At 32.6% G+C, this 25,845-nt stretch overlaps 1 protein-coding gene across 1 annotated transcript; it reads right to left on the reverse strand.

Annotated features, from left to right (window-relative positions):
* Nucleotides 1–245: 245 nt before the first annotated feature.
* Nucleotides 246–25,496, reverse strand: LOC115874616 (nuclear pore complex protein NUP62-like). Its single transcript, XM_030889825.1, has 6 exons — nucleotides 25,212–25,496; nucleotides 20,434–20,790; nucleotides 17,140–17,421; nucleotides 9,856–10,014; nucleotides 5,878–6,145; nucleotides 246–1,041 (listed from the first exon to the last, which is right to left on the reverse strand). Exons 1-6 carry the CDS (start codon nucleotides 25,297–25,299, stop codon nucleotides 381–383), a joined length of 1,815 nt encoding a protein of 604 aa, XP_030745685.1. The 5' UTR covers nucleotides 25,300–25,496; the 3' UTR covers nucleotides 246–380.
* Between the last annotated feature and the right edge of the window lie 349 nt (nucleotides 25,497–25,845).

The raw sequence follows: 25,845 nt of genomic DNA on the forward strand, positions 1-25,845 counted from the left end.
AAATTTATTGATTCAACTAACAGGCTTAAAGAAAAAATAAATTTTAAAAAGGAATTTAGTTTTTAAACAATAATACTGTGATAATACCGTACGATCGAAACAAAAGTCGTCAGCGATGGCTATGAAATGAAGATCGCTGTCATTATAAATTTATATGGAAAACGCCGCTTTTTTTCGATCACACGGTATATTGTAATATAGTTTTATAGGTAACGATATATTTAATAAGAGGAAGAGACAACTATACAAAACACATTTTATTAAACAAATCACATCATGTAATATTTTTATATTAACTTTAATTAATAGATACGTACATATATAAAAAAAAAACAGTTATTTAAACTAAAACAGCAAAATTTAAAATAGAAATCTTAGTTTTAGATAGTATTAGCTCCAAGAGCTCTGACTAGAAACTTTGTAAAGAAACTCGTACCCTTCTCCAACACTTTTTCCTGTTCAGTAGGTTTTCTTTCAGCTGGAAGCGCCAAAATTGTCACGCAAAAGTCGTTTACAGGTATTGAATGCACCTCTCTTTTACTACGAGGTGGCAGAGTTGTAGGAACCTCGGTTGTAGTAACATTTTCTTGCGAATCAGTACCATTCTGCACACTGCTCGTCGTACTTACAGTGGTATTCGTAAGAGTAGTTGAATTTGCTCCATTATTGTTTACAATAGTCGTGTTATTCACTATAATAGTGTTATTAACGTAAGTTATATTTCCCATCACCTTAGCACTGGATATGCAGGGTATTGTTAAAGTTTCGTTTTGACCAGTGGTACAATCCTTAGTACCGTTAACACAAGGAATGGTGGTTCTAACGCAGTTTCCTTGTCTGTTGTTGGTACATGGTACGGTGCTTGTAGCGCTGGCTACACATAAAATTGCCCCGTTGCTGGTGCATAAAGAAGTGGTTCCGGCAGGGCAAATAGAACCGCTGTCGCCTATACAACCTACTATGGCGTTGGGTTGGATGGTACTTTGAGCTGGAACGGCGTCCCGATTGTGGTAATAGTGGTGTACTTCGTAATGGTCGTACCTAAAAAAATATAAGAAGAACATATTACAACAGGGCTTTTTATACAATATGTTTACTTAAATTACTTTAGTTGATGAACGTTTTTGGAATATATTCAGTTTGGTGTCACATAAGAGCAATTATAAATTTTGCTAATGTTGCCATTCTTTTAGAAAAAAGTTTTACTCTACTTAGTTAGTTAGATATTGTACGACGTGTTTATAAAAAATATAAAAAATCAATCCAGAAATTACAAAGTCTAGTATTTCAAATGGAAACCTTCATTTTTGTTCAATTTACCAACGACCGCCAAGAAATAGAAAAAAATAATTTGATTTAAAATGATAGACAACACCCTGTGTCTTTTAATGAATTATTATAAACATTTACCTAAAGTAAAATATTTTCTAAAAGATATAATAAAGAAAAATTGTGTGTGCACTATGTGGGCATATTTGAAGTGAAACTTCTTACCAACAGCTATATTAACTGAAGGATTTGAGTATGAAAAAGTGTAGTTTGAAATGTTGAAAAAGTAATAAGTTAAAATTAATAAATAATCTCTGTCTCGTCTATCCGTCTGAGGACTCCATTCGGGCACCTCTATCCACGTGCCGAGTTTGGTTCCAATCGACCCATAATTAAGAAAAATCCTGATGATTTAGTCCATTTAGAGGCATCGGTTCGAATTATCGAGGGCATCATCCGGTAGCCCGTTCCCAATTATGCCGAAATCGACCCACATTTTTCTCCAGTATCAAATCCTTAGTCCCACCCTGATGAAGATGTAAACGAAAAGTAGTATCCAACTTTGCAGGGTGCAGGGTGGGACCGTGTGCACCGTCGCTCACATAACCCAAAGTACATAAACCATGGTATACTCATTTGTCGTTTCAAATTGATTCATTTCTGCGCATGACGTCACATTCGAATCAAATCCATGACAGCTGCATTTTATCTAATGGTTTTTATCTGGTTTTTATCGTGATTTTATGGTAATTTGCCTGTTTTTATATAGTGAGTTTTGTTAGTATATTCCGTAATTCAGTTTCTAATATTTAGTACGATTGATTCTAGGTGGCTAGACGAGGTATTAATTTGTTTTAAAAGCTTAAAATGCCTGGGTGTACGGTGGCTACCTGCAACAACACTAATCTGAAAACGAACAGTAAATATTTCGGATGTCCTAGATTGTTTTGGCTAAACAATGCTTGCTCTCGAGAGGATAAGATAAATCTAAAAAATGGTTAGCTTACATTTTGAATCACTTAATTTATAGATCTACTTTGAATAATAACCAAACTAATATATTTAGGGATATCCTTATCCTACTCAATTTTTTGTTTACAATAGTTTTTATCGAGTATCATTGTGAATAATTTTAAATAGAACACAATATGTTTGTGACATAAATATATAGTTCATTTATTTTAGCTTGTGTCAGCTCCATACATTTTGCTGATAGCTTCAAATTTCCAATGAAACAAAGATTGCTACAATACAATCCAAAAACTGGCCGCAATTTAAAATTTGACATTGTGTCAGTATTACATATTCCTTGTTCATCTCATAAACCTAAGACTACTGCAAGATCTGGTTAAATTGCTAAAAGAACGCAACATAACACAGTAAGTTACGGAAATATTAAAGGAGTCATTTGAGACTCAACCTTCAACTTCATATGAAGAACCTTATTTGCAATCTTGAACTAACTAAGAAAACCAAGCATCTGGTAATAATAGACCCATGATGGCTGAATTAACCAAAGCATTAGAAACTAGTATTACTGTGAAAACCCCCACCAGAATTAATCCTCATTAAGTTTAACTTTGTATATTTAATACAAATAGGATACTCTCCAGCAATATGAAAATGTGTGTTGGGCAATGTTGAAACTATTCCCTTGTAAATTTATTATATGTGATATTAATAATGTAAATAAATTATATTATTAGAGTAATTAGATGAGTATCCACTTTCATTTTACATTATTACTCAAAACTGTTCTCTTGTAAATTTAATATGTGACATTAAAGATGTAAATATTCATTCATTTCATATTATTACTCAAAATCTCTTGTATTACTTGGTTGTTACCTATAAAAGGTAGAGGGAATTATAGTATCTTAATTCTCGTTAATAATGTCCGAAGAGAGATTTGACAATATAAGCTTATATTGCATTCAGTAAGAAATAAATAAAAATATATCAGACTTTAATGGTGTAGTATTGTGTATTCAAAACATAGAATTAAAGGTCATCTAGTCAACAAATATTAATTTCCACTCTATGAAATAATAAATTAATTAAGATATATTAATAAAATTGATGCATAAATTATTTAAAAAACTTATAGGCAACAAAGTCTCGAATTTAACTGAAAATTGTTATGAAAAGCTGTGCTTTAACATTTTTGGCGATTTCAAATTTTGATTCGAATCTGACGTCATTCGTGCGAGAGAGATGGAGCTTTACATGCGCATCGGCATACCATGTTTTCTTATACTATGATATAACCTACCCACCAAATTTGGTCGTGATCTAACGAGTCAATTTTTGACGTTTCTTGCGTCAAAACTAACTGTCACAGTAACACGTGTCGTACACGGTCAAGTTGACCTTGGACCAATCTACAGACATACCAGATTTCATTTAAATCGGATGATTTTTTCGCTATTGATAATGGGGTTTCATAGTGCACGAAACGTCGTCAAAATATCATGAGAACTACATTCCGAGTTCCATCAGACCCCTAGCTCACGTAGGGCCCAAGTTACGACGCTATAAAGACCCATCTCAACTTCCTCATTGGCATACCACATTTTCGATCGTTATCACTTTTCATTAGTAGTGGGAATTATCGAATGAATACTATCGAAACATTCGATAGTTGCAATTCATTCGAATAATTCGATAGTTAGTAAGAAAACATTCGTTGAAAACTATTCGAATAAAGATTATCGAATAGATCCGTCATCTGCCTTGAAATATTGTATTCTAGTAATTCGGCAGCAAAAACCATTCATTTATAAAATTCATTCATTTATAAAATTCATTCATTTATGAAATTCATTTGTTCGTCAGGATCGATTATAATAAAATATTAACTGAATTTTAGTTGTCGCCCGGCGACGTAGGTTTTTTTCCGAGAAAGCGGTCGTTGGCAATGCTATGAAAGAAGCCGGCATCTTTGATTTTTTGCGGAGTCATATATAGATAAGGACACATTATTTTTTTTATTGAGGTGCTAGTATTTACACAGAAAATACATTATGAAGGGCGCTGTTGCCATATTTTTGTATTAGTTGATATTAGCAAAGAATATTATTGTTTGGCTTTAGTTAGTTAGGGATAGTATGTCTATATATTCTGCATTTTTTATTAATATTCTGTTGTTACACTGCAATAATACTTGTTATTTTGGATGTAGGAAAATTATTTTAATGTTTTTAAGCAAAGACTGGTTTAATAAATAATAATAACAGTAATAATTTGTTATACCTATTAACAACAAAATTTAAAATCATTTAATATAAATATTTTTTTTTTAAGTAGTAGCAAAATATAAACAACAAATTAGATGTCAAAATTATTTATATTAGATCCTATTTAAAAATAATTTAGTCTCTAATTTTTTTGGCAACGTTGGTTTATTAAATAATAATAATTACAGAACTAATTTGTTATATTAACAACAAATTTTAAAATCATGAAATATAAACATTTATTAATTTTCTAAGCAAGCGGTATAATGGAAGGAAAATATAAATAAAAAATTAGAAATCAAAATTATTTATATTAGGTGCTTTATATTACTATTTAAAAATTATATTTACTTTTACTGGCATTTACTTTAAAAAATAAATGAAATATTTCTTCGCAAAAAACTACATGTAAGAGAATTAGCATAAACAAAATACAAACATCGTTAACTTTTTTTTTAAATTGGCACGTGTAAAATTTTCATTTTAATTTTCTCACCCCATAGTTTGAGTTCGATAACCATTTATTTAACCACATTACTTAAATATAATTATTAAGTTCCAACTAATTCATAGGTATTATTAAAACATCTAAAATACAAATATGTATTTTTAAAATTAATTTTTAAAATTAAGTTCATCTCATCTCTCTTAAAAATTGCTACTTCTCAAAATTTCCCATTAAAAAATAGACCATATACCATATAAAATGAAATAATTGAAAGATCGGACTACGGAAAACCACACAAATTATCGGAAAAATTTTGACCACCTGCACATGCACACAATCGTCAATAAATAAAATTAAAAAATAACTACTATTTTAGTATTTTAACAATTTTAATAAACGCAAAAATAGCACAGTATTTATACGGCGAAGTTATAAAAATTTGGAAGAACCAATAATGCCACTGAGGCATACAAAATTCAAACGAATACTAAATTTCATTTATCAAAAGCATTCGATAGTCGTGGCTCAACGATAACCATTTAGTCGCACGGCGAGGTTGTCATATATGCTTTAGTTTACAAATGAATGAATGATTTTATTCGAATAAAACCATTCGATAGTTGAAATCATTCATTCATTAACCATTCGATAGTCTAATTCATTCCATAGTTCCCATCGCTACTTTTCATGACGCTAGCTCGTGTGTCACGTCTTTCAATTTTTACTTCTAGCGTGCGTAAAGAAGTTTCACTTCAAAAAGTGTGTACCGTATATCTAATAGAAAAGATTCTTATGATCAAGTGGGCTTTGATTTTGACAGTTACGGTTTTTCTGTTGTCATACAAAGCACGGTTAATGATAAAACTTTTTGATCATGTTGTACGTTTAAAATATTGGTTACTTAATAATTTGAAACCAACTTACCTTGGTGTGTACTGATTACTGTATCCGGTGAAATGGTATGTAGGTGTAGTTATTTTTGCCAAAGAGTATCCTAAGAAAAATCCAAGAGCACCACTTCCTACGTCACTATGGGAGTAGTGGTACGATGGATAGGAGGCGTAACCTAAACCACCCCCTCCATAACCTCCACCAAATCCTCCACCGCCATAGTTGTGCGTGTTGTAATTATTTATGTTGACGTTTGTGATGCCTCCTGGCGCAGCTCCATAGTGTGGCTGGTTTGGATATCCTAAGAAATATCAAAGTTTTATTTATTAAAAACAAAAATCTAATTAAAACATGTAATATACAAATTACTATGTGAATGTGATCAATTTTATATTGGCGAAACATCTAGATCCATAAATGTTCGAATTAAAGAACATAAAGATTATTTAGGAAGGGCGATTTTCTGAAATATAAGATTTGTCAGCATTCATGGGACACAGGGCACAGAGTAGATTTTAACAACGCAAAAATTATTGTGAAAGAAGCGATAGATTCTAAACGAAAAATAAGAGGGGCTTTTTTAATACAGTCTAATGGCGTAGGATTACTATAAAAAACTTTAATATATATTTTTAATAACTTTTTTCAAACGTCACAAAAGTATTAATTTTTGCGACGTGATTGACAATATAAAAAAGACATATTAACATCTAGGTATAAAAGTAAAGCATTTTTACGCCTCAGCACAAATGTACGAAAATATATTATTAAACTGATATAAAGTGTCAAATTCAATGAGCGTAACCATAGTTTCTCTATATACAACACAAAATTTGGAACGTTTGAAATTCTTTAAAAATTATTTATGGCGTTGGAAAAAAAATATCATGGTGTATTCGGAGTAAAAATGACTTTTTGTCGCTCACCTATATGTTAAGCATATGTAGCCTCGCCACAAAAAGTTTAATTTTTACTCCTAATAAAACAATATACTATTATTTAAAATAAGTCTCTTACTGAACTCACAATATTGAAGAATCTCCCCTACATATTAAAAACTCAGAATAATAAACAGTACCTTAACATATTCCATATTTTATTAAAAAAAAAGAATTTCAGCTATTTTCAGAAAAAAAAAACAAGATTCATGTCATATCCATTGTTTCAGAAACAGACGAGTTTCTCTTATGCATTTTAGCCTCCTAGATCATGTCAGAGAGGTTTTTGTGTTATTTCTACCTAACAATTCATTGTTTTTAAACCAGACGAATGTAGTTTTAAAAAGCTGTTTTATTCTATTATGATTCTTTCCTTAAATAGCTGCAAGAAAAACTTAAAGAATACTGTTACGTTTTTCGTCGGTTCCGTGTGGATAGAAAGTCTAATTTATTTAAACACAATTTATTTTACACTAAGTAAAAAAACAATAACGATAAAACTACTTAAAGAACTATTTACCAACTTATTTACTATTTATCTAAAAGGTATTTATTTTGAATTTAGCGCGGTAACTGTACGCTTCGCCCGATTGTTTTTGTCTCTCCTTTGCACAGGCCTCAGGTTATACACCCACAGCTAAACAGTTCTCGAATAGTCCATTAGATCGTTAGGTGCATAGAGAAGATTTAGAACGTTCTAGTATGTACGCCTCCAAGCCTCCATTCCAGTGGGACTCGAATGTTAGAGAACAATCGATCAGCTGAGTTATTGCGGTGTCCCTTATTTAATGCGATATTAAGGTCATATGGGGGCGGGACATATTAGAACGGGTTAGGCTGATTTCAAACAGGTACGCAATAATACTTTTAAAATATGAAGTATTAATATGAAATATTTTGGAGACCTTTAATCACTAAAAGGGCAACGGCCCAGCTACTTCGAAACACCGGTTCCCATTAGAATACCGAAGTTAAGCGACGTAAATCGATACTAGTGGATGGACGGGTGATCGGTTCGAAACTCTGTATCGTGCTGTTGTCCAATAAAGGCAAAAGTGTAAAATCTATTGACACACACGACTGCTCATTCACGCCGGTTCGAGGCCGGATGAGATCGGATATCTCGTAAGAGTCGATTGACACTTGTCAAGTCGGTAGGTCATTGACCATGATATGGCCGAGGACCGCGGTTCGGATTCCGCGTAAACAAAGTAGGCCCCGTCCAGATAAGCCCTGACAGCAAAAAGGAGACGTAAACTTGAAATCTTTACTTTACTTTTTTAATCACAAAATAATACTAAAAGATATCGATAAAATTACTGATGACGGAGGGAAATAGGACTATAATTCATTATTAATGTTATTGGCCTAGACATTAGCCCATTACAAAATAGCGAATTGTTTTATCTCCCAATTCTCAGTCATGAATAAAATATTGTTAATTAAAACATTCTCCATATATTACGCACGTGTAAGTTTTAAAAGTAAAGGAAAGTTAATTACATAGTTTAATTAAAATACAGACAATTATTCCACCCAGATGATCCTTGTGTTAACTTTTAAATTCCAAAGCAAATATGAACATTTTTGAGTTTAATCGCTAACGCTTGGCCGAGTCATTTTTACTCCGAATAGAACATGCAATTTTTTTCAAACGCCACAAATAATTTTTTTAAATTTTCAAATGTTCCAAATAATATAAAAAGATTTAAAAGTAATACCTTGTATGTAATTATATATCGAGAAACTATGGTTACGGCTCGATGAATTTGACACTTTATGTCAGTTTAATAAACATATTGTTGTGGACCCGTGTGGACTCGACCTAACCTAACTATATGTCCCGCCCTCAGATGACCTTAACATCGCTTAAAGAATAGACACCGTAATGATTCATTCGTTCGAGAAGAATCGAGTCCCACTGGAATGGACTAGTGCATACGAGAACATTCGAAAACCTTCTCTATGCACTTAACGATCTATGGACTATTCTAGATTTCTTTTGCTGTAGGTATAAAAGCCGGCGGCTGTGGCCTAGAGAGGGCAGTTATAAATATACCAGTGCAGTTGACGCGCTAAAATTCAAAATAAATTCTTAGTTATAAATCGTTTGTAAATAGTTCTATAAGTCTTTTATCGTTATTGTTTTTGTTAATTAGTGTTAAATAAATAGTGTTTAAATAAATTGTAACTTTCTATCCACACGGAACCGACGAAAAACGTAACAATATTAATCTACGACAATGTCATTATGACACATTTAACATTGTCATATGGCTTTCATAATAACAAGCAAATTTTAAAATAAGAAACAAGCAACCCTTTACACCAATCTTCAAGTTTTACATAGGCTTGCTTGTACGTTTGTCTTGATTTTTCGGGAAGTAGAGAATCGACAACGTTTTGCGCAATGCCTTCAATATCCGAAGGGACACTTTCAGAATCAGAATCACCCATATTAATATTATTTTTTGCTTTTTGCAAAAACTGAACGTTTAACACAAAATTGAACATCAATAATTGAGTTGTCAAAGTCAAAATGGAAACAATCCACAAGCACAGTTACCACGGCGTCGACTAATATGGGCACCTGATAATTTTGAATTAAAATTTTAATTTTTATGAGGATATCTCTGATATTTTAAATTAAATAAAATCTCTTTGGATCGTCCCTCGTGTCGCGTCGTAGATTAAATTTTGAATGATACACGTTCGATACGAACTTTTGAATAAAACTTATGTAACTAAACGTTACACGCGTTTCATTATGATGTTCGTATCGAACTTGTATCATTAATAACTATTTCGTACTTTTGTACTTATGTGTAAAAGTGTTTTACTTTTATGCCTAGGCGTTAAAATAACTTTTTTATTATGTCAATCATGTCGCAAAAAATTATACTTTAGTGACGTTTGAAAAAAAAAATAATTTTTTATTTTATACATTTTCTTCAAGTGACAAAAAAAACAAAATTTCTGTTTTCTATCATGCAATTTAGCCAATTAAAGTAAATGGAAATTTATTACAACGTTTGTTAATAAAGAAATTAATAAATAAAAATGTCTAACTAACCTCCTTGTTGTGGATGTCCATAGCCGTTATAATGTCCTCCATATCCTCCATAACTAGGGTTGTAAGCAGGTGGAGGTCCATATCCAGCTGGATTATGAGCCGGGTTATACGCTGGAGGTGGAATTCCAGGATTGTGAGGTGTATATGGAGGTGGTTGAACTAATAATATATAAAATAGATAATAAGAGTGTCATAATTCGTTAACCATTCTAAACAAATTTATTAGATGAGAGACCTACTACTTGTAGAATATATTAATAGCTTATTAAAAGCAAAATAAAACACTAAATCACCACATTACACCAAAACGCTTTTACTTTTGGTGTATTGTGGTGATTTAGTGTTTTATTTTGCTGTGTAGCACCAAAGGTTCAAATCCAAGAACGGTAAATTAATAGGATTGCTCATCCTCATAAGACGTACGTTCGCCTCTTCCCGCGCTTCAGCTGTCGTTGTGTCGTCATTGTAGTCCTAGTCATAATAGTGTGTATTATTGGTTGCTTATAGAAAACTAATAAAAATAACAGCTGAGAAATTTTGAGTTAATTAATTTGTCGATTTTAAATGTGAAAAAGGTGTTTTTAAAGTTTTTAGAGCTACAGAGTTTATAAATACATTCATTTTGTGTTGTGGATTCTACGATATTGTTTATTAATTATTTTAAAGCAAAATATGAAAGTATGTACTCTAAAAAGAATGCCTGCGAAAGGTGATGCTGGGAACTGCTGTTCTTAAAAATGCATTATGCGAATATTTAATAGGATTTATACAGTTAGTTTTTTATACTGCATACATATAAGGTGTTTAAATAAATAAACTAAATAATGAATGTTTTGCATACGGCAACCAATAATACACACACTATCATGACAAGGACTACAATGGCGTCACAAAGCAAAGACTTTTCACCTGGCAGACACTTTCAGCTGAATGGGCAGTCCTCTAAGGATAACTGTTCTTGGTTCCAACCCCCAAATGTAATCAACTTATTACAACTAAAAGAATTTCAGACCTCCTCAAATTGTCTTTATTGATTTTCATTAACACAATGTTTCGGTCAGAAGGATCACTGACTCTTATCAAGTGCTAACTAATCTAATTCACAAAACTAGTGGGTTATTATACCATACCATACCATACCAGGAGAATTCATGGCGTAGGCATTGCAATCAAAAACGAAATCGCCCGCCGACCCTAAGGTACCCCAAAGCAGACAAAACTTACGTTATGATACCACAGCCAGGCGTTCACCAGCAAAGAAGTTGAGTGCAGTCAACTGTGAGGTTGTCCACTTAGAATGCCTGCATTGGTGCGTCTTATAAGTCGTTGCCATATCGTAGATATTTCCGCACTAGGATTGCTAAAGATGCTATTATTGTTTGCTATAAAAATCGGCTTTTTTAAATTTAAGCTTTTTCCAATGACGTTCCCTGTGGACAACCCGAGCTTCCAACCACTTTATATTGCGCTGTTTTGACTAAATAGGATCCGCAATACCTGACTTTACTGATTCACTTTTTGTACATGGTTTGGTTTGTACATTTCTAGAGGACGTTTAGTCTCTCCAATATACGACTCACCGCATTCACAAGGTACCTGGTAGATGCACTCTTTCTCTTGTTTCAATGAGTCCGGATTTTGTTAGGAGACTTCTTAGAGTCGATCCAGAATTTAAGACAGTTTTACTCTTATACTTTTTGCCTATTCGCCTGATCTTTTCTAACATTTCTTTTACATATAGAATAGTCAAGAGAGGGAGAGTCATCATTCTCGAGAGATATTCTTTTAGTTTTAATACTGAATCAAGGTGCCGGTGGCGTAGAGGTACAGGCTCTCGTCTACCAATCTCAAGGGAGAGGGTTCAAATCCCACACCTGGCATTTCATCAGCCGACTATTTTTATTGAAATAAAAATAGTTTGGGTACCTGGGTCGACTCAGCCTTAAATGAGTACTTGTGATTCACAGTCCTGAGGTAATAATAGGCGGTTGTAGCGTTGTGCTAGCCACATTGCCTTCCTTGTAGACCGAACGGCTCTTGTGTGGCAAGCTGTACCTTGCTACTCCCAAGGCGTAGCTATATACGGGAGCTATTATTATTATTATTATACTGAATCATTGTCTACCACATTCAACGAAATATTAATAACTTATTGGTTAAAAGTTGTTTTGTTATTTTGTAAGATATATTGCTCACTCCACAAGTAGTAGCACTAGTAGAAGCAAAAATTATCATTTTTGAAGAATCCTTTTAACATTCACAATAATTGTACTATATATTTCCATATTTATACCCTTCTCATAAAATTAATTTCAAAATAAGAGTAATTATACGGAACTCACAATTATTATTGAAATTTGTCCATAAAAAAAGTAAAACGGAGTTGCAAAATGGTGTTTCAAAATGGCTAGTTTGAGGTTCCTTCCTTCGTTGTGCGAATATACAGGGTGGTCCGAACTTCTGGCAGCATATTCTGCAGATAAAAATAAGTAAAAAAGTTCGTATAAATGTATGTCCTAAATTGCTTAGTTTCAGAGAAGAGTGTAGAAGTTTCATTTTTATTTCGATTTTTTCTTAGTTTCAGAGATCTAGTGCGTAGAGTTTCATTTTTATTTCGAGATTTTTTCCTAATAATTTCTGAAGTAACGTCAATATTTGGACGAAAATTGATGTCTGGGATTTTTTGACATCAGAAATTTGATTTTGATGTTAATATCACTCCTATTTGTAGAGGGCGCCAGCTACATGTGTTTTAACCTTTGAATAGGAAGACTAAGGCCCGTATTTATAGTTGCATCTCGAGACGCCAAGACGGTCTTGGGCTCTTGAGAGCGGAATCCACAGAATACACGAGCAAACGTCATTTTGGAGATTGCGATTTTCATTTTGGAGATTGTCATTTTGGATAGTTTATGTGATCTGTGGATAGTTTCATAGTTTCTTAACCCAAATTTTTTTGTAAACAAAGTAAATCCCTCTGGTAAATCCCTTGTAAATATGCTTGTAAATCCGTTTTGTCTGATTAAACAGTTTTCAATATGTTAGAAGAGTTTGAGGATATTTTGGACCATGTGGAAGAAGAAAATCGTCTTCGGGTTCCAAAAAGATATATACGGGATGCAGGAAATCCAATAGAAATGTTTAGCGAGGGTGGATTTATGCCGATATAGGTTTAACCAGGCTACAATTACAGAAACTATTTTACCTCTTATAAATTGAAGACATGCAAAAACCTACCAATCGTGGTTTACCCATTCTCCCCGTTATTCAATTACTAATTTGTTTACAGTTTTATGCGACTTGTAATTTTTAGATGGTAAATGGAGACTTGCGTGGTGTTAGCCAACCTACAATAAGCCAGATAATCAAGAATAATGCAATAATGTGGAAGTATCTCAAAATTGCAAAAGTTAAAAGTTTTTTAGTCTAAATGTTCAGGTCCCAAAAGGGAAATTATGGATATTATAGTTGGATATCCAGGGTCAAGTCATGATAGTGTTATATTCGATCCAAGTAATTTAAGAATGCTAATGGAAAGGAGTGATATTCCTGGTTTACTTCTTGGAGAAGATGCGTATAGATGTAGGCCATTTCTATTGACTCCTGTTCTACAGCTAGGTAATCAACAAGAAACCAGGTATAACTTTGCCCATAGAAGAACGCGAAATGTTGAAAGGCTATTTGGGACTTGGAAAAAACGTCTTCCATGTCTCCGAGGTTTATAAAACAATTGTTGCTATTATTTGTGCAACAGCTGTTCTTCATAATATTGGTTTAAGCGAAAATTTAGATAATTTTGAAGATGCTAATTTAAAATTTCCAATTATAAATAAAAAGGAAGAGGGTTATATTTTTGAAGAAATCTTATTCAACATTTTGCAAATTAATGTATTTATTGTATTAATATATGTATATCTAGTAATTATGTAATATGTTAAGTAATGTTCCAAGGTAACTAGTATCTATATAATAATTTTATTTACTTTTCTATTAGTGTTAAGTTAGTATTTATATATTTACATGTAACATAATTGTAAGTAATTCCTTATAGTCTTTTATTAGTTATCTTAAAAATACTGTTTTTCTATACTTAAATAATATATGATTTCTTAGTAGTTTTATGCTCACTATGACCAGACAGCTAAGTGCTTGTTTTAACTGGTCACACAGAATTTTCCCACTAATACATTAAAACTAAAAAAATTGTCTTTTTATTTTCATCATGAATATATAAATATCATATCACATATTATGCAATATTGGATGTATACACCGTATACCTATAATTTTCAAGATTTTATTGCTTGGTGTAAATTCTGTATTCTTATTGAGTTGACCACTCTATATAAAGTAGATACTCCATGTTTTATAGTTTTATTTCAAATAATATTTCACAATACACATTCTATGATTATTGCGTTTTTACTGCTTCCTTATTTCTTGTCGTCTAAATGACATTCTTCTCTCTTCTTTTTTTGCTAGTCTGCTAGCCTATAATTTTTTTTATACTTTGTTCCATTTCTATATGTTTTTTGACCTCTTCTCTCAATTTTTCAGGTAATCGAGTACTTTTCATTCTCTACTGTCAATAACCTCACTTGTCCATCTTCAAATAAAACTGCAGTCCTCGGAATGTATCCATATAATAAATCAGGTGTTTTTATAGCTCTTTCTATATTCTTAATATATGTGTCCCATTTGTTGTCATCATCTGCACAAGCCGAAGCCAGTATCATTGGAATAATAATGCTGTTCAACGATTTATGGTTGTATCACACAAATTCACTCAAATGTTCTGCTATTAAAATGGACACCCTCTTGATAATCTGGCTTATTGTAGGTTGGCTAACACCATGCAAGTCTCCACTTACTATCTGAAAATTAGAAGTCGCATAAAACCGTAAACAAATTAATAATTGAATAACGGAGGGAATAGGTAAACCACGATAGGTAAGTTTTTGCAAGTCTTCAATTACAAGAGGTAAAATAGTTTCTGTAATTGTAGCCTTGCTAAACCTATATCGGTATTTAAATTCCCCCGCGCTAAACATTTCTATTGGATTTCCTGCATCCCTTATATATCGTTTTGGAACTCGAAGACGATTTTCTTATTCCACATGGTCCAAAATATCCTCAAACTCATCTAACATATTCAAAACTGTTTAATCAGACAAAACGAATTTACAAGGGATTTATTTTGTTTACTAAAAAAGTTAGGTTAAGAAACTATCCACAGATCACATAAACTATCCAAAATGACAATCTCCAAAATGACGTTTGCTCGTGTATTCTGTGGATTCCGCTCTCGAGAGCCCAAGACCGTCTTGGCGTCTCGAGATGCAACTATAAATACGGGCCTAAGGAAGGAGCATAATGCTATCCATGTATTCATGCATGGTGGGCGGAAAAGCCACCATAAAAGCTCTCTAGGGTGGGGATCCTTGACACTTCTGTTTGACGATTCATTTGACACATTTGAATTTGATTTGAAATGTTGTTGATTTGTCAGTCTTTACGGAGCTTATTTTATGTTATTTATTATTTATTCTACTACTGAGAGTTGTATAAAGGTAGTAAATCTAGATGGAAATTGTGGCAGAACTTAAATTAACAGTGACACTATCGCGATATATCGAAAAAGACTCTAAAATAGTTGGTTGTGTAGCGTGCGGTAGATTTTGGCAAAAATTGAGTGAAATAATGGAACAACTTTTCGCTAGTAAGTGACTATATAATATACATACGTGTAGTAAACCGATCATTTTTGAAATTCACTTAAATTAACTAAATTATATATTTTTCTTGCATTTTTAGCTTTTATTTATTACTTGTCAAAGATTAGATGTCAAAGAATTTAGATACGTTAATTTCACTTACCTGCTTCAGTAGCGTATCGGATGTTTGTGTTAATAAATACTTATTATAACTTATCTATTTTTATTAGAATTATATATTTTTATAACAATTTTAATAACTACCAACATTTATTCACAACGTAAAATAAAACAACAAATTATTGAGTCTACCCCACGTCTACCCTACATCATAGTTTTACATTTTTTAAATAAAATTAGAACGACACTGATAAACCGGAATTTAAGTCGGCCATATTTGAGGCCCATCGCGGTGTACCTGAGATTTTTGATATGCTCCTTCCTTAGTCTTCTTATTCAAAGGTTTTAACTGAATAAAGAGTAATAACTTTTCGTCCGTATCTGTATAAAACTACTGAGTATAAAAATATACATTTACGTAAATCAAGATATTGAAGTAGTAAATAAATATCATTATTGACAAAAAATTATGTTGAGTAGATCGTTATTTGACTGAAATGATAAATTTGGGCACTTTTTATTTTGAAGGCAAAAGTGTAAAATCTATTGACACACACTGCTCATTCACGCCGGTTCGAGGCCGGATGAGATCGGATATCTCGTGCGTAAGAGTTGAATTAGACACTTGCCAAGTGGGTAGGCCATTGACCATGATATGGCCGAGGACCGCGGTTCGGATTCCGCGTAAACAAAGTAGGCCCCGTCCAGATTAGCCCTGACAGCAAAAAGGATACGTTAACTGAAATCTTTACTTTACTTTTTACTTTTTATTTTTTTAAATTAATCATAATTTTTTCTCCGGAAAATGATAAAGTTTTTTTTTGAAATTGAAAAAACTTTTGACACAAAATAATTTCAAATTTATGATTTGAGTCTAGCTATTTAGTCGACATGTTTAATTTATTGTTTTTTTATTATTATGATGACAGGTATTGATAATTTCAATTCCAAATATCTTGAGAACCATTTCTCGTAGCGATTTTTACCAAGAGACCTTTTTTACGTAAAAAACGTCGTAAATGGATATTCTTTTACTCACTAATTTTATACAGGTACAGACGAAAAATTATTACTCTTCAAACCAGTAAAAAAATATGTAGGTGGCGCCCTCTACAAGTAGAAGTCATATTGACATCAAAATCAAATTTCTCATGTCAAAAAACTCCCAAACACCAATTTTCATCCAAACATTGACGTTACTTCAAAAATTATTTGGAAAAAATCGAAATAAAAATGAAACTTCTACAGCCTGTATCTCCAAAACTAAGCATTTTAGGACATACATTTATACCTATTTGCAGAAAGTGCAGCCGAAGTTTCCGAAGTATAGTTCGGACAACCCTGTATAAAAAATATTTGACTCCTTAGCCTTTTTCTATTCAATGTATAATTTTAAAAGAGACTAGCATTTTATAAAAAGAGTTGATTAATTTTTTTCTGGTATGCCTACCTGGATAGGCAGCTCCTGGCGGTATATTCCCAACAGGTTTCACATTAGTTGGTGGGCCCACAGGAGCACCAGTCTTGAACCCGTATGGTGGGGGATTTGAGTTGCTCCCAGTACCACTATTCGACGTTCCAAGTGGTCTGGAGTTACTGGCGTGTTCCACTGGAGCGCTAGGCTTAAATCCGTAGGCCGGGGGATTAGAATTGCTGCCAGTGTTCGATGTTCCCACAGGCCTAGAGTGACTGATTTGCACAACAGGAGCGCTTGGTTTGATGTTGCCAGCATCTATAACACCAAATAGTAATGTATATGTTACAGTAAAAGTTGGAAATCAGTGATTGTTAACAATTACTAGTACAAGCTCAGATTCACTGATTTGCTAAGACTACGCCAGTAAATGTATAGTAGAAGGAAAAGAGTAGTTGTACTCTCCCAAATATTTTCTGCCAGTTTTTACAATCTGTCGAATACCGGCAGATTGCAGAGCGTTTCAGTTGAGTTCCGTCCGTCGACCTGCGAGGTTCGAACGTTGCATCCCAGCACAGAGACGGATTGACAAAAAATGTTCATGTTTGTGTTCAGGTTAATTTTCTCATGACTGATTACTACTTAATAATTTGATATTATTTTTATTTAAACCTCAGTTTTTTATCGATTTTACTTTTGACAACCATCCCTTGCTTGCTTTTTAACGAACTGCACAATCATTGAACAAAAATTTGCTAGTACCGAAAAAAAAACTGGAAATCCCGATTCATTAGAGGAAAAAAAGAGGTTCCGAAAAACAGCTCGGTTTCCGGAAACGCTATAACGTATCATAACCGTGAGTCGCCCTATACAGGGTGAGTCTTAAATACGTGCAAATATTTTTAAGGGTAGTATATTCTGGCCTCAGAAATATAAAGATTTTTCTGTGCAATTTTTTTTTTAAATCTGGAATTTTTTTTTTATTTTTTAGTTAAAAACATAATTTCTTGATAACAAGGTAACTAGGGTTCAGAACCGGAAATTCTCGGTTCTTTTGAGATATAATAGAAGCGGGACACGAAATTATTAATTCCCGGTTCTTTCGATACCTTCAGGACTCGGTAACAATAACTAAAAAATTATTCTTTTATTACGTGAGAAAATAGTGATGATATTTCTCATTGTTCTTGCTTCTTTTCTCTTTTGAAATTTCTGTAATGTTTATTAGCAATTATTGAAGTTTAAATATGTTATTTTATTATTTAGTACAATGTGTTGTTCAATGTATTAGTTATCCAATGAAAATCACCTAACCTACAACAACAACAAACAACGCTTTATTGTACGAAAAGCCAAAACAGCTTCATCGACAAAGCACTCACAAACAACAAAATCATAAAAAAATACAAACAACAAAAAATACACAATACAATTCAAAAAAATTTAAGTCTTTAAAATTACAAAACGAATATACATGGAAAATTTTAGTACGCAGTAATTAGATATAATTTTAGAGTTATAAAATATTAAATACTTGACCTTTGACCAGTGTGTGAGATTTTGTGAATTTTTAAATTCAAAATTGTTCATAATTAAACATCAACAAAAAAGTCGTTTACCGCATATAGGGCTCTCTCCAGTAGGGATGATTTTAGAGCTTTGCGAAATGCGGGAAAGAATGAAAGCGACTTGATATTCAAAGGCAGATGATTGTACATTTTTTTGGCATTGTACAGTATTGAACCTTTAACTAGTTCTGAGCTCGGGGTTGGCAGATAAAGATCGTGCTCTGCATTCCTAAGTGGATAGTTATGAGATGGCCTTTCGGGAATAGCAGATATGACTTGCGGATTAAGCAAACGGATTCAAAAATGAATAAAGAAGGAAGAGTCAGTATTTTCAAATTTTTAAAGAAATTCTGGCAGTGAGTTTTACTGTTCAGTCCCAATAAATATCGAACTGCTCTCTTTTGAAGTCTGAAAACACGATCAAATTTTGTTGCGCAGCAAGTACCCCAGAATGGAAGGACATAACGAAGATGTGACTCAAAAAGGGCATAATAGGCTATTCTAGAGGTTGAGAAGTTAAGTTCCTTAGAAACTGATCTTAGCGTAAAACAGGCAGCGCTTTCTTTGATAGAACTTCAATATGAAAGTCCCATTTTAACGAGTTGTCTACAACAAGTCCTAAAAATTTCCACGACGTCAATAGTGGTGTTATTAAGTACAAAAGGTTGTATAATACTTTTATATGACAAAACTTTAGTTTTTGATAGGTTAAGACATAGGAGATTAGAATCGCACCAAGACTTAATGGTGCGTAAGTCACTGGATATAGTATCATATAGTGCCGCAACATCTGGGCCGCTCCAAGTGAAACTAGTATCGTCCGCAAAGAGGCAGATTTTACCGCTAATGTCTAGATTTGCAATATCGTTGATAAACACCAGAAACAAAATAGGGTCAAGTACTGAACCCTGAGGGACACCACATTCTATAGGCTTACAAGGAGACATAGACGTATCAATCCTCACAAGCTGCCTTCTGTTGCCAAGATATGACTTAAGCCATTCGAGCGGCACTCCCCTGAAACCATAGTATTGCAATTTGTTAATTAAGATATTATGATTTATACAATCGAAAGCCTTAGAGAAATCACAGAAAATTGTAGCTGTAGAGTGATGGTTATTCAGGCTAGAGTATACATTATTAAAAACGTCGAACATAGCATCATTTGTGCAACTGTTACTTAGAAATCCAAATTGATGGGTAGTAAGTATTTTATATTTAAAGAGAAAAGATAGAAACCTTTTTTTAACAAATCTTTCAATGATCTTAGATAATGTGGGCAGGAGTGCAATTGGGCGATAGTTCGAAGCTTCATCTTTATCACCTTCTTTATACAGAGGAATAATTATTGCTGTCTTAAGGCAGTTTGGAAAAACTCCTTTTTGGAACGACTTGTTAATTAAAGTAGTAAGATGGTTTAATGTGCATTCAGGAAGTTCAGAGAACATTTTGAGAGTAAGTCCATCAGTCCCAGATGAGGACATTAATGTTAAAATTAAACTGGTTTTAAATTTAAAAAAAGTTGTAGAAAATCTTTGAAATAGATAATAATATAAAAATATGTCGTTATTTTGAACGAGAAAGCGGTAGTGATGGTCCTTTATGTCCCATAAGCGCTGTTGATGGAAATAGTAACTGTTTATACCTATATTTATAATTCATTTATTAATAACGTGACTAAAAGTTTATTTGATTTGATGAACTATAACTGAATTTAGAAATATTAGGAATACATAACCAAAAATAAAGACTTTATGCATACCTTGCGTTACTGAAGGCTTGAATCCAATTCCTGGCGCACCATTGCTACCAGAACCACTCTGCGAGCCACTGTGAGAGTTAAATCCAAAGTTTGGAGCATTGTTCAGTGGCTGGCTATTGACAGGTGGACCTACGGGGGCCGAGCTACCACTACTGCCATGTCTGGAGTTGACATCAAACCCAATGGGTCTGGATTGGGAGCTACCAGAAGATTGGTGCGTTGGGTAGGATAGCGAAACTGGATTAGGATGGGATGAAGATGATGATGGGTGGTATGTTTGGCGGGACGGTGCTGAATAGGTTGGTCGGGAGTGAGTAATTCTGGAGGATGAGCCCCAACTCCTACTACCTCCGCTAACTGCAAATAAAATATTTTTTTTAAACAATTAATCCTATACGAAATGTGTAGTACAGTAATTCGAGAATGTTCACTGGGATTCCTATAACTATAAAAGATATGATGGACATCAAATTATGGCAAAGTTTTACAACTTTAGTTCCATAAATTAAAAAATAACCGAAAGCAAAAAAGAACTGAAATATTGTAAAATAACCTTTATTTTTCCCTGACCATTTTTGAAGAAATACAGGGTCGCTTTTATGTATGGAAACGGTCGATTATTAGTTAAAATATAGAAGGTACCACAAAAAGTTAAATACAAAAGTTATAGGATTTTTAAATATCTATTAGCGAGTAATAATTTAAGTATACAGGGTCGGTCATAAAGTTGTGGCACATAAAAGTTTCATTTTTTTAGAACCCCTTGTATATTACTGCATATTTCAGTTCTTCCTTTAATTCTAAGCAAAAATCGAAATACACACAATGTACCTCAAACCGACCGTTTCCGAGTTATTGACTTTTGAAAATATCACTTAAACTATTTGATTTAATTAACTTTGGATATGTTCAGTTTCATTTAACGATGCCATTCTGCCGAAACTGTGATACTTAATAATATTTGACATTATTTCTCAAGTTAGCATTTATAGATGTATAAAATGAGATTATAACAAGTCTGGAATTTACAAAATTTTCGTTTAACATTCAATTCGTCAATTTATGTACCATTCTTCAATTTATGTATATTGTGTATTATGATTATGCTTAAAATTGAAGGAGGATTTGAAATATGCAATAATGTACAAGGGATTTAATTTAAAAAATATAAAGTTTGATGTGCCACAACTTTATGATCGACCCAGTATACTTAAATTTACTATTAGCTAATAGGCATTTAAAACCCCATTACAACAGTATCACAGTTTCGGCAGAATGGCATCATTAAATGAAACTGAACATATCGAAATTAATTAAATCAAATTGTTTAAGTGATATGTTCAAAAGTCAATAACTCGGAAACGCGACGGTTGGTTTGAGGTACATAGTGTGTATTTCGATTTTTGCTTAGAATTAAAGGAAGAATTGAAATATGCAATAATATACAGGGGGTTCTATTTAAAAAATGAAACTTTGATGTGCCACGACTTTATAACTGACCTTGTTATATATAAATTTATTACTCGCCAATAGACATTTAAAAACCCTATATATTTTGTATTTAACTTTTTGCGATACCTTGTATATTTTACCTAATAATCAACCGTTTCCATACATAATAGTAACCATGTAAAATACATGCAACTTTAGTGTCTTTGTTTTAGTATCACTCTATCTCTATTAAGATGGTCCGTTAATATTTAAATCTAAAATTTCTCTTTATTTTTTAAATGCAAACCATTTTTATATTCACATAATCATAGCGGTTCGGTTTACTCATCCCTTTCCAACCCATTGCCTTTTTATGGGTTTTTGTATTATACATTTTTTGGGTATAATACGTGCTACATTATTGTATTTGGAAGATGAAGAATGAACCATTCAGGTTTGTATTTAAAAATGAAGTTGATAATAGTATTTCAGAATCGAAACATAATTTAAAAAAAAATTATATGATGACTGTTGTTTAAAAAACCCAGGTATCCCAGGCTGAGCGTGCATTAGAAGTTTCTAGATTACAACGTCTAGCTCGAAGATTTTTTGCACATCATAGTTTCAAAACGAGATCTATCGATTAAAAATATTTTCAATATGGCGGCACTTGCGGAAATACCGGAAGTTGACAGCAACTTTCTTATTTTAAATGGGTGCTCCCATTTTTTATTATGTACTTAAATTCTATATAAAATTTTATAAATTTTGATATTAAACACTCTATATCTAACATTAACCGTTTTTGAGAAAAAAAAATATTTAAAATTTTTGAACCAAAAAAAACTGCCTGTCAAAAATATTTGTATAGCCTAAACGTCAAATTTAGTGATTACCACAGCCACTGTGCCATAAAGAAAAAACATGTGGCTATCTATTTCAAAAATTAAATTGTTCGAATGTCATATAATAATGGCCGCAGCTGTCATAGAATTGAGCGATTAAAAAAGTATCATAAATTATTTTTTTCAAATGGAAACCCACTTTTTTTATTTCATTAGTGAAAAGGCTTTTCAATTCGTTAATTTTTAACTATACATGTTCCTATACCTAAAATAAATCGTTTTTGAGTTATTTAAGATTTAGTCTTCAAGCGTATATTTTTCTTGATTTTAACCAGTAGCGTATGACTTTAAACGTCAAGTGTGGTAAAACAATAGATCTGGCCATGTCATATTGTGACGCTTTGTTCAAAAAGCAGCATTATTTTCGAACCAACTTTGCACTGTTTTTTTTTCGATCATACGGAATATTATTAATATCAACTATTAGATATCACTAAAGAGCGAAAATACGAGATATATTTTTATAAATACACTTTTAAAACCCTTAAGCAGGCAGTATTTATACTATAGAAAATTCAAATAGTTCGTTTTCTGACAGATGGAAATAATTTGTCTGACCGTTTGACACTTAATGTCAAAGGAAGCTAGATAAAATCAAGAAAAATATAGGTTTTCGAACTCAATCTTAAATAACTTAAAAACGCTTTATTTTAGGTATAGGAACATGTATAGTTAAAAAGTAACGAATTGAAAAACCGTTTTATTAGTGTAATAAAAAAAGTGGGTCTCTATTTGACAAAATTGATTTACGATAATTTTTTAATCACTCAATTCCATAACAGCTACCGCCATTATTATATGACATTTGAACAATTTAATTTTTGAAGTAGATAGCCACATGTCTTCTCTTTATGTCAAGTAGGCTGTGATAATGACTAAATATAACTTTTAGGCTATGCAAATTTTTTTGACAGGTAGTTTTTTTCGTCCAAAAATGTTAAATAATTGTTTTCTCAAAAACGGTTAATGTTAGATATAGATACATCAATATTCATAGAATTTTACTGAGAATTTAAGTGTGTAATAAAAAATGGGGGCAACCATTTAAAATAAGAAAGTTGCTGTCAACTTCCGGTATTTCCGGAAGTGCCGCCATATTGAAAATATTTTTAATCGATAGATCTCGTTGTAAAACAATGATGTGCAAAAAATCTCCGATCTAGATATTGTGGTTCTCTAGAAACTTCTAATGCACGCTCAGCCTGAGACCCTGTATATTGAACAAACACCCTATATAATATATCCAGTTGGATATATAAAGAGAATTGTGATGAAGCATAATGCACAAGTTGTAACATGATGGTTTTTCCAAATGTTTTATCAATTTTTTCAGCTGATTACGTATTAAAATATTCCCTTTATAATAGTCCAGGAGGCAGTGAATTTTTTTTTGTACTTATTTTCCCAGTGGGTGAATATATAAAAGTAGTTCAGATGGTGACATTAAACGTAAATTTGTGAGTATGGCTAAAATTTTCGGATGTAAAAACAATCTTCGGATTGTCACGGGGTTTTTAACAGGACACTGTCTCCTCAATGAACACTTCAGTAGATTGAAAGAAGAAACGGCGAATGCAGATTCTGTGGGGAAAATGGGGAAACACCAGAACACCTCATCACTAAGAGCGCCGAGACGACAACCATTCGTGCCATGAACTTTGGTACGACTGATATTGCATGATACAAGGAGGGTTTGGTTTGGTGTGCTGATATTGGAGATGGAGAACTACCCTCTGTAAAACCGTCCCAGATACTGGCTTTTGTCAAAGCCCTGGAACTCTATGATGAGTTATAACTCGAGAAAGAGGGACACAATAGATCTGTAAGGTCGCAGTGATTAACCCTCCTCCCACTCATTCTAAATAATTCTAACCTCCCATATTATGTATGAATAAATTTGCTTAAAACATACCGAATAATTCTGTCGGTGTTTGCTGACTGGGAAAATAAGTACCGAAAATCTTCACTGCCTCCTGGACTATAAACATTTACCAGAAATACTAAATTAATAATATTGTGAAAATAGGTCGCACCATATTTATTTTTTTAAAAACGTTTTTAGTCACTTTCATATACCTAGGGAATAACAAAATGTGGCAAGTTTCGCAACGTTGCCGTTGTTGGAAAAGGTATTAAAAATTAATCGTGTATTATAAAAAATTAATTACATATTGCGCTCCATACACACAATAAAATTAACAAAAAGATAAAAATAGATGTAGAGTTGTTTAACGGGCTCATAAAATACAAATAATGTTTCTAACCTGTTCTATTCTATTTATTTGCAAGAATCAGTAATTAGTGAATACCCAAACGCGCTTTATAAAAATCAATTCTGCAGCCTTGAAATATTTTCTTTCTTTAATACGAATTATAATTTCTTAATATTAACCCAATATATTCATATAAATCATTAATAAATAATAAAAAAAGTGTTCTTACCTTTTCTACATTCCGCTAAAACACTAAAAGCAACAACAAATACAACAAAACACTTAAAACAGTGCCCAAGTCCAGGGTCAAACCCCATTGGAGATTTATAAAATGACTATTTTAAAACACTATCTACGCTGGTATTCACTAAACTATTTACTAAAGATGTTGAAAATTTATCTGGCTACAAAGAAAGTAAACATCGCGAGAGGTCACGACGGACGCGACGTTTACAACAAATCCGATAAAAGCAACCAAAGCAACTGGTCAGTGGACGAATGAGAAGTCAATACCGACTTGTAATTATTAAAATTACAGAACCGGAATAGCTGGAAATTAGAGGTTTATGTTGGATGTTCTGTGTTAACGCTAAACAATAGTAAGTAGGTGTAGGTAACAAGTACCTGCATTGGATTAATTCGTACGAAAAATTGTTCGTACGAATTCGTAACGATAAATTATAACGAATTTTGTTACATTGGATGCATTCGTCTTTGTATACAGGATGGTCCGAAGTGTATTCCGGAAACTTCGGCAGCATATTCTGCACGTAAAATTAAGTAAAGAAGTTCGTATAAATGTATGTCCTAAAATGCTTAGTTTCGGAGATACTTTGTAGAAGTTTCATTTTTATTTCGATTTT

Source organism: Sitophilus oryzae, unplaced genomic scaffold (genome assembly GCF_002938485.1).
Source record: "Sitophilus oryzae breed Bouriz unplaced genomic scaffold, Soryzae_2.0 scaffold_1297_pilon_pilon, whole genome shotgun sequence".
In the NCBI taxonomy this organism is placed as follows: Eukaryota; Metazoa; Arthropoda; class Insecta; order Coleoptera; family Curculionidae; genus Sitophilus; species Sitophilus oryzae.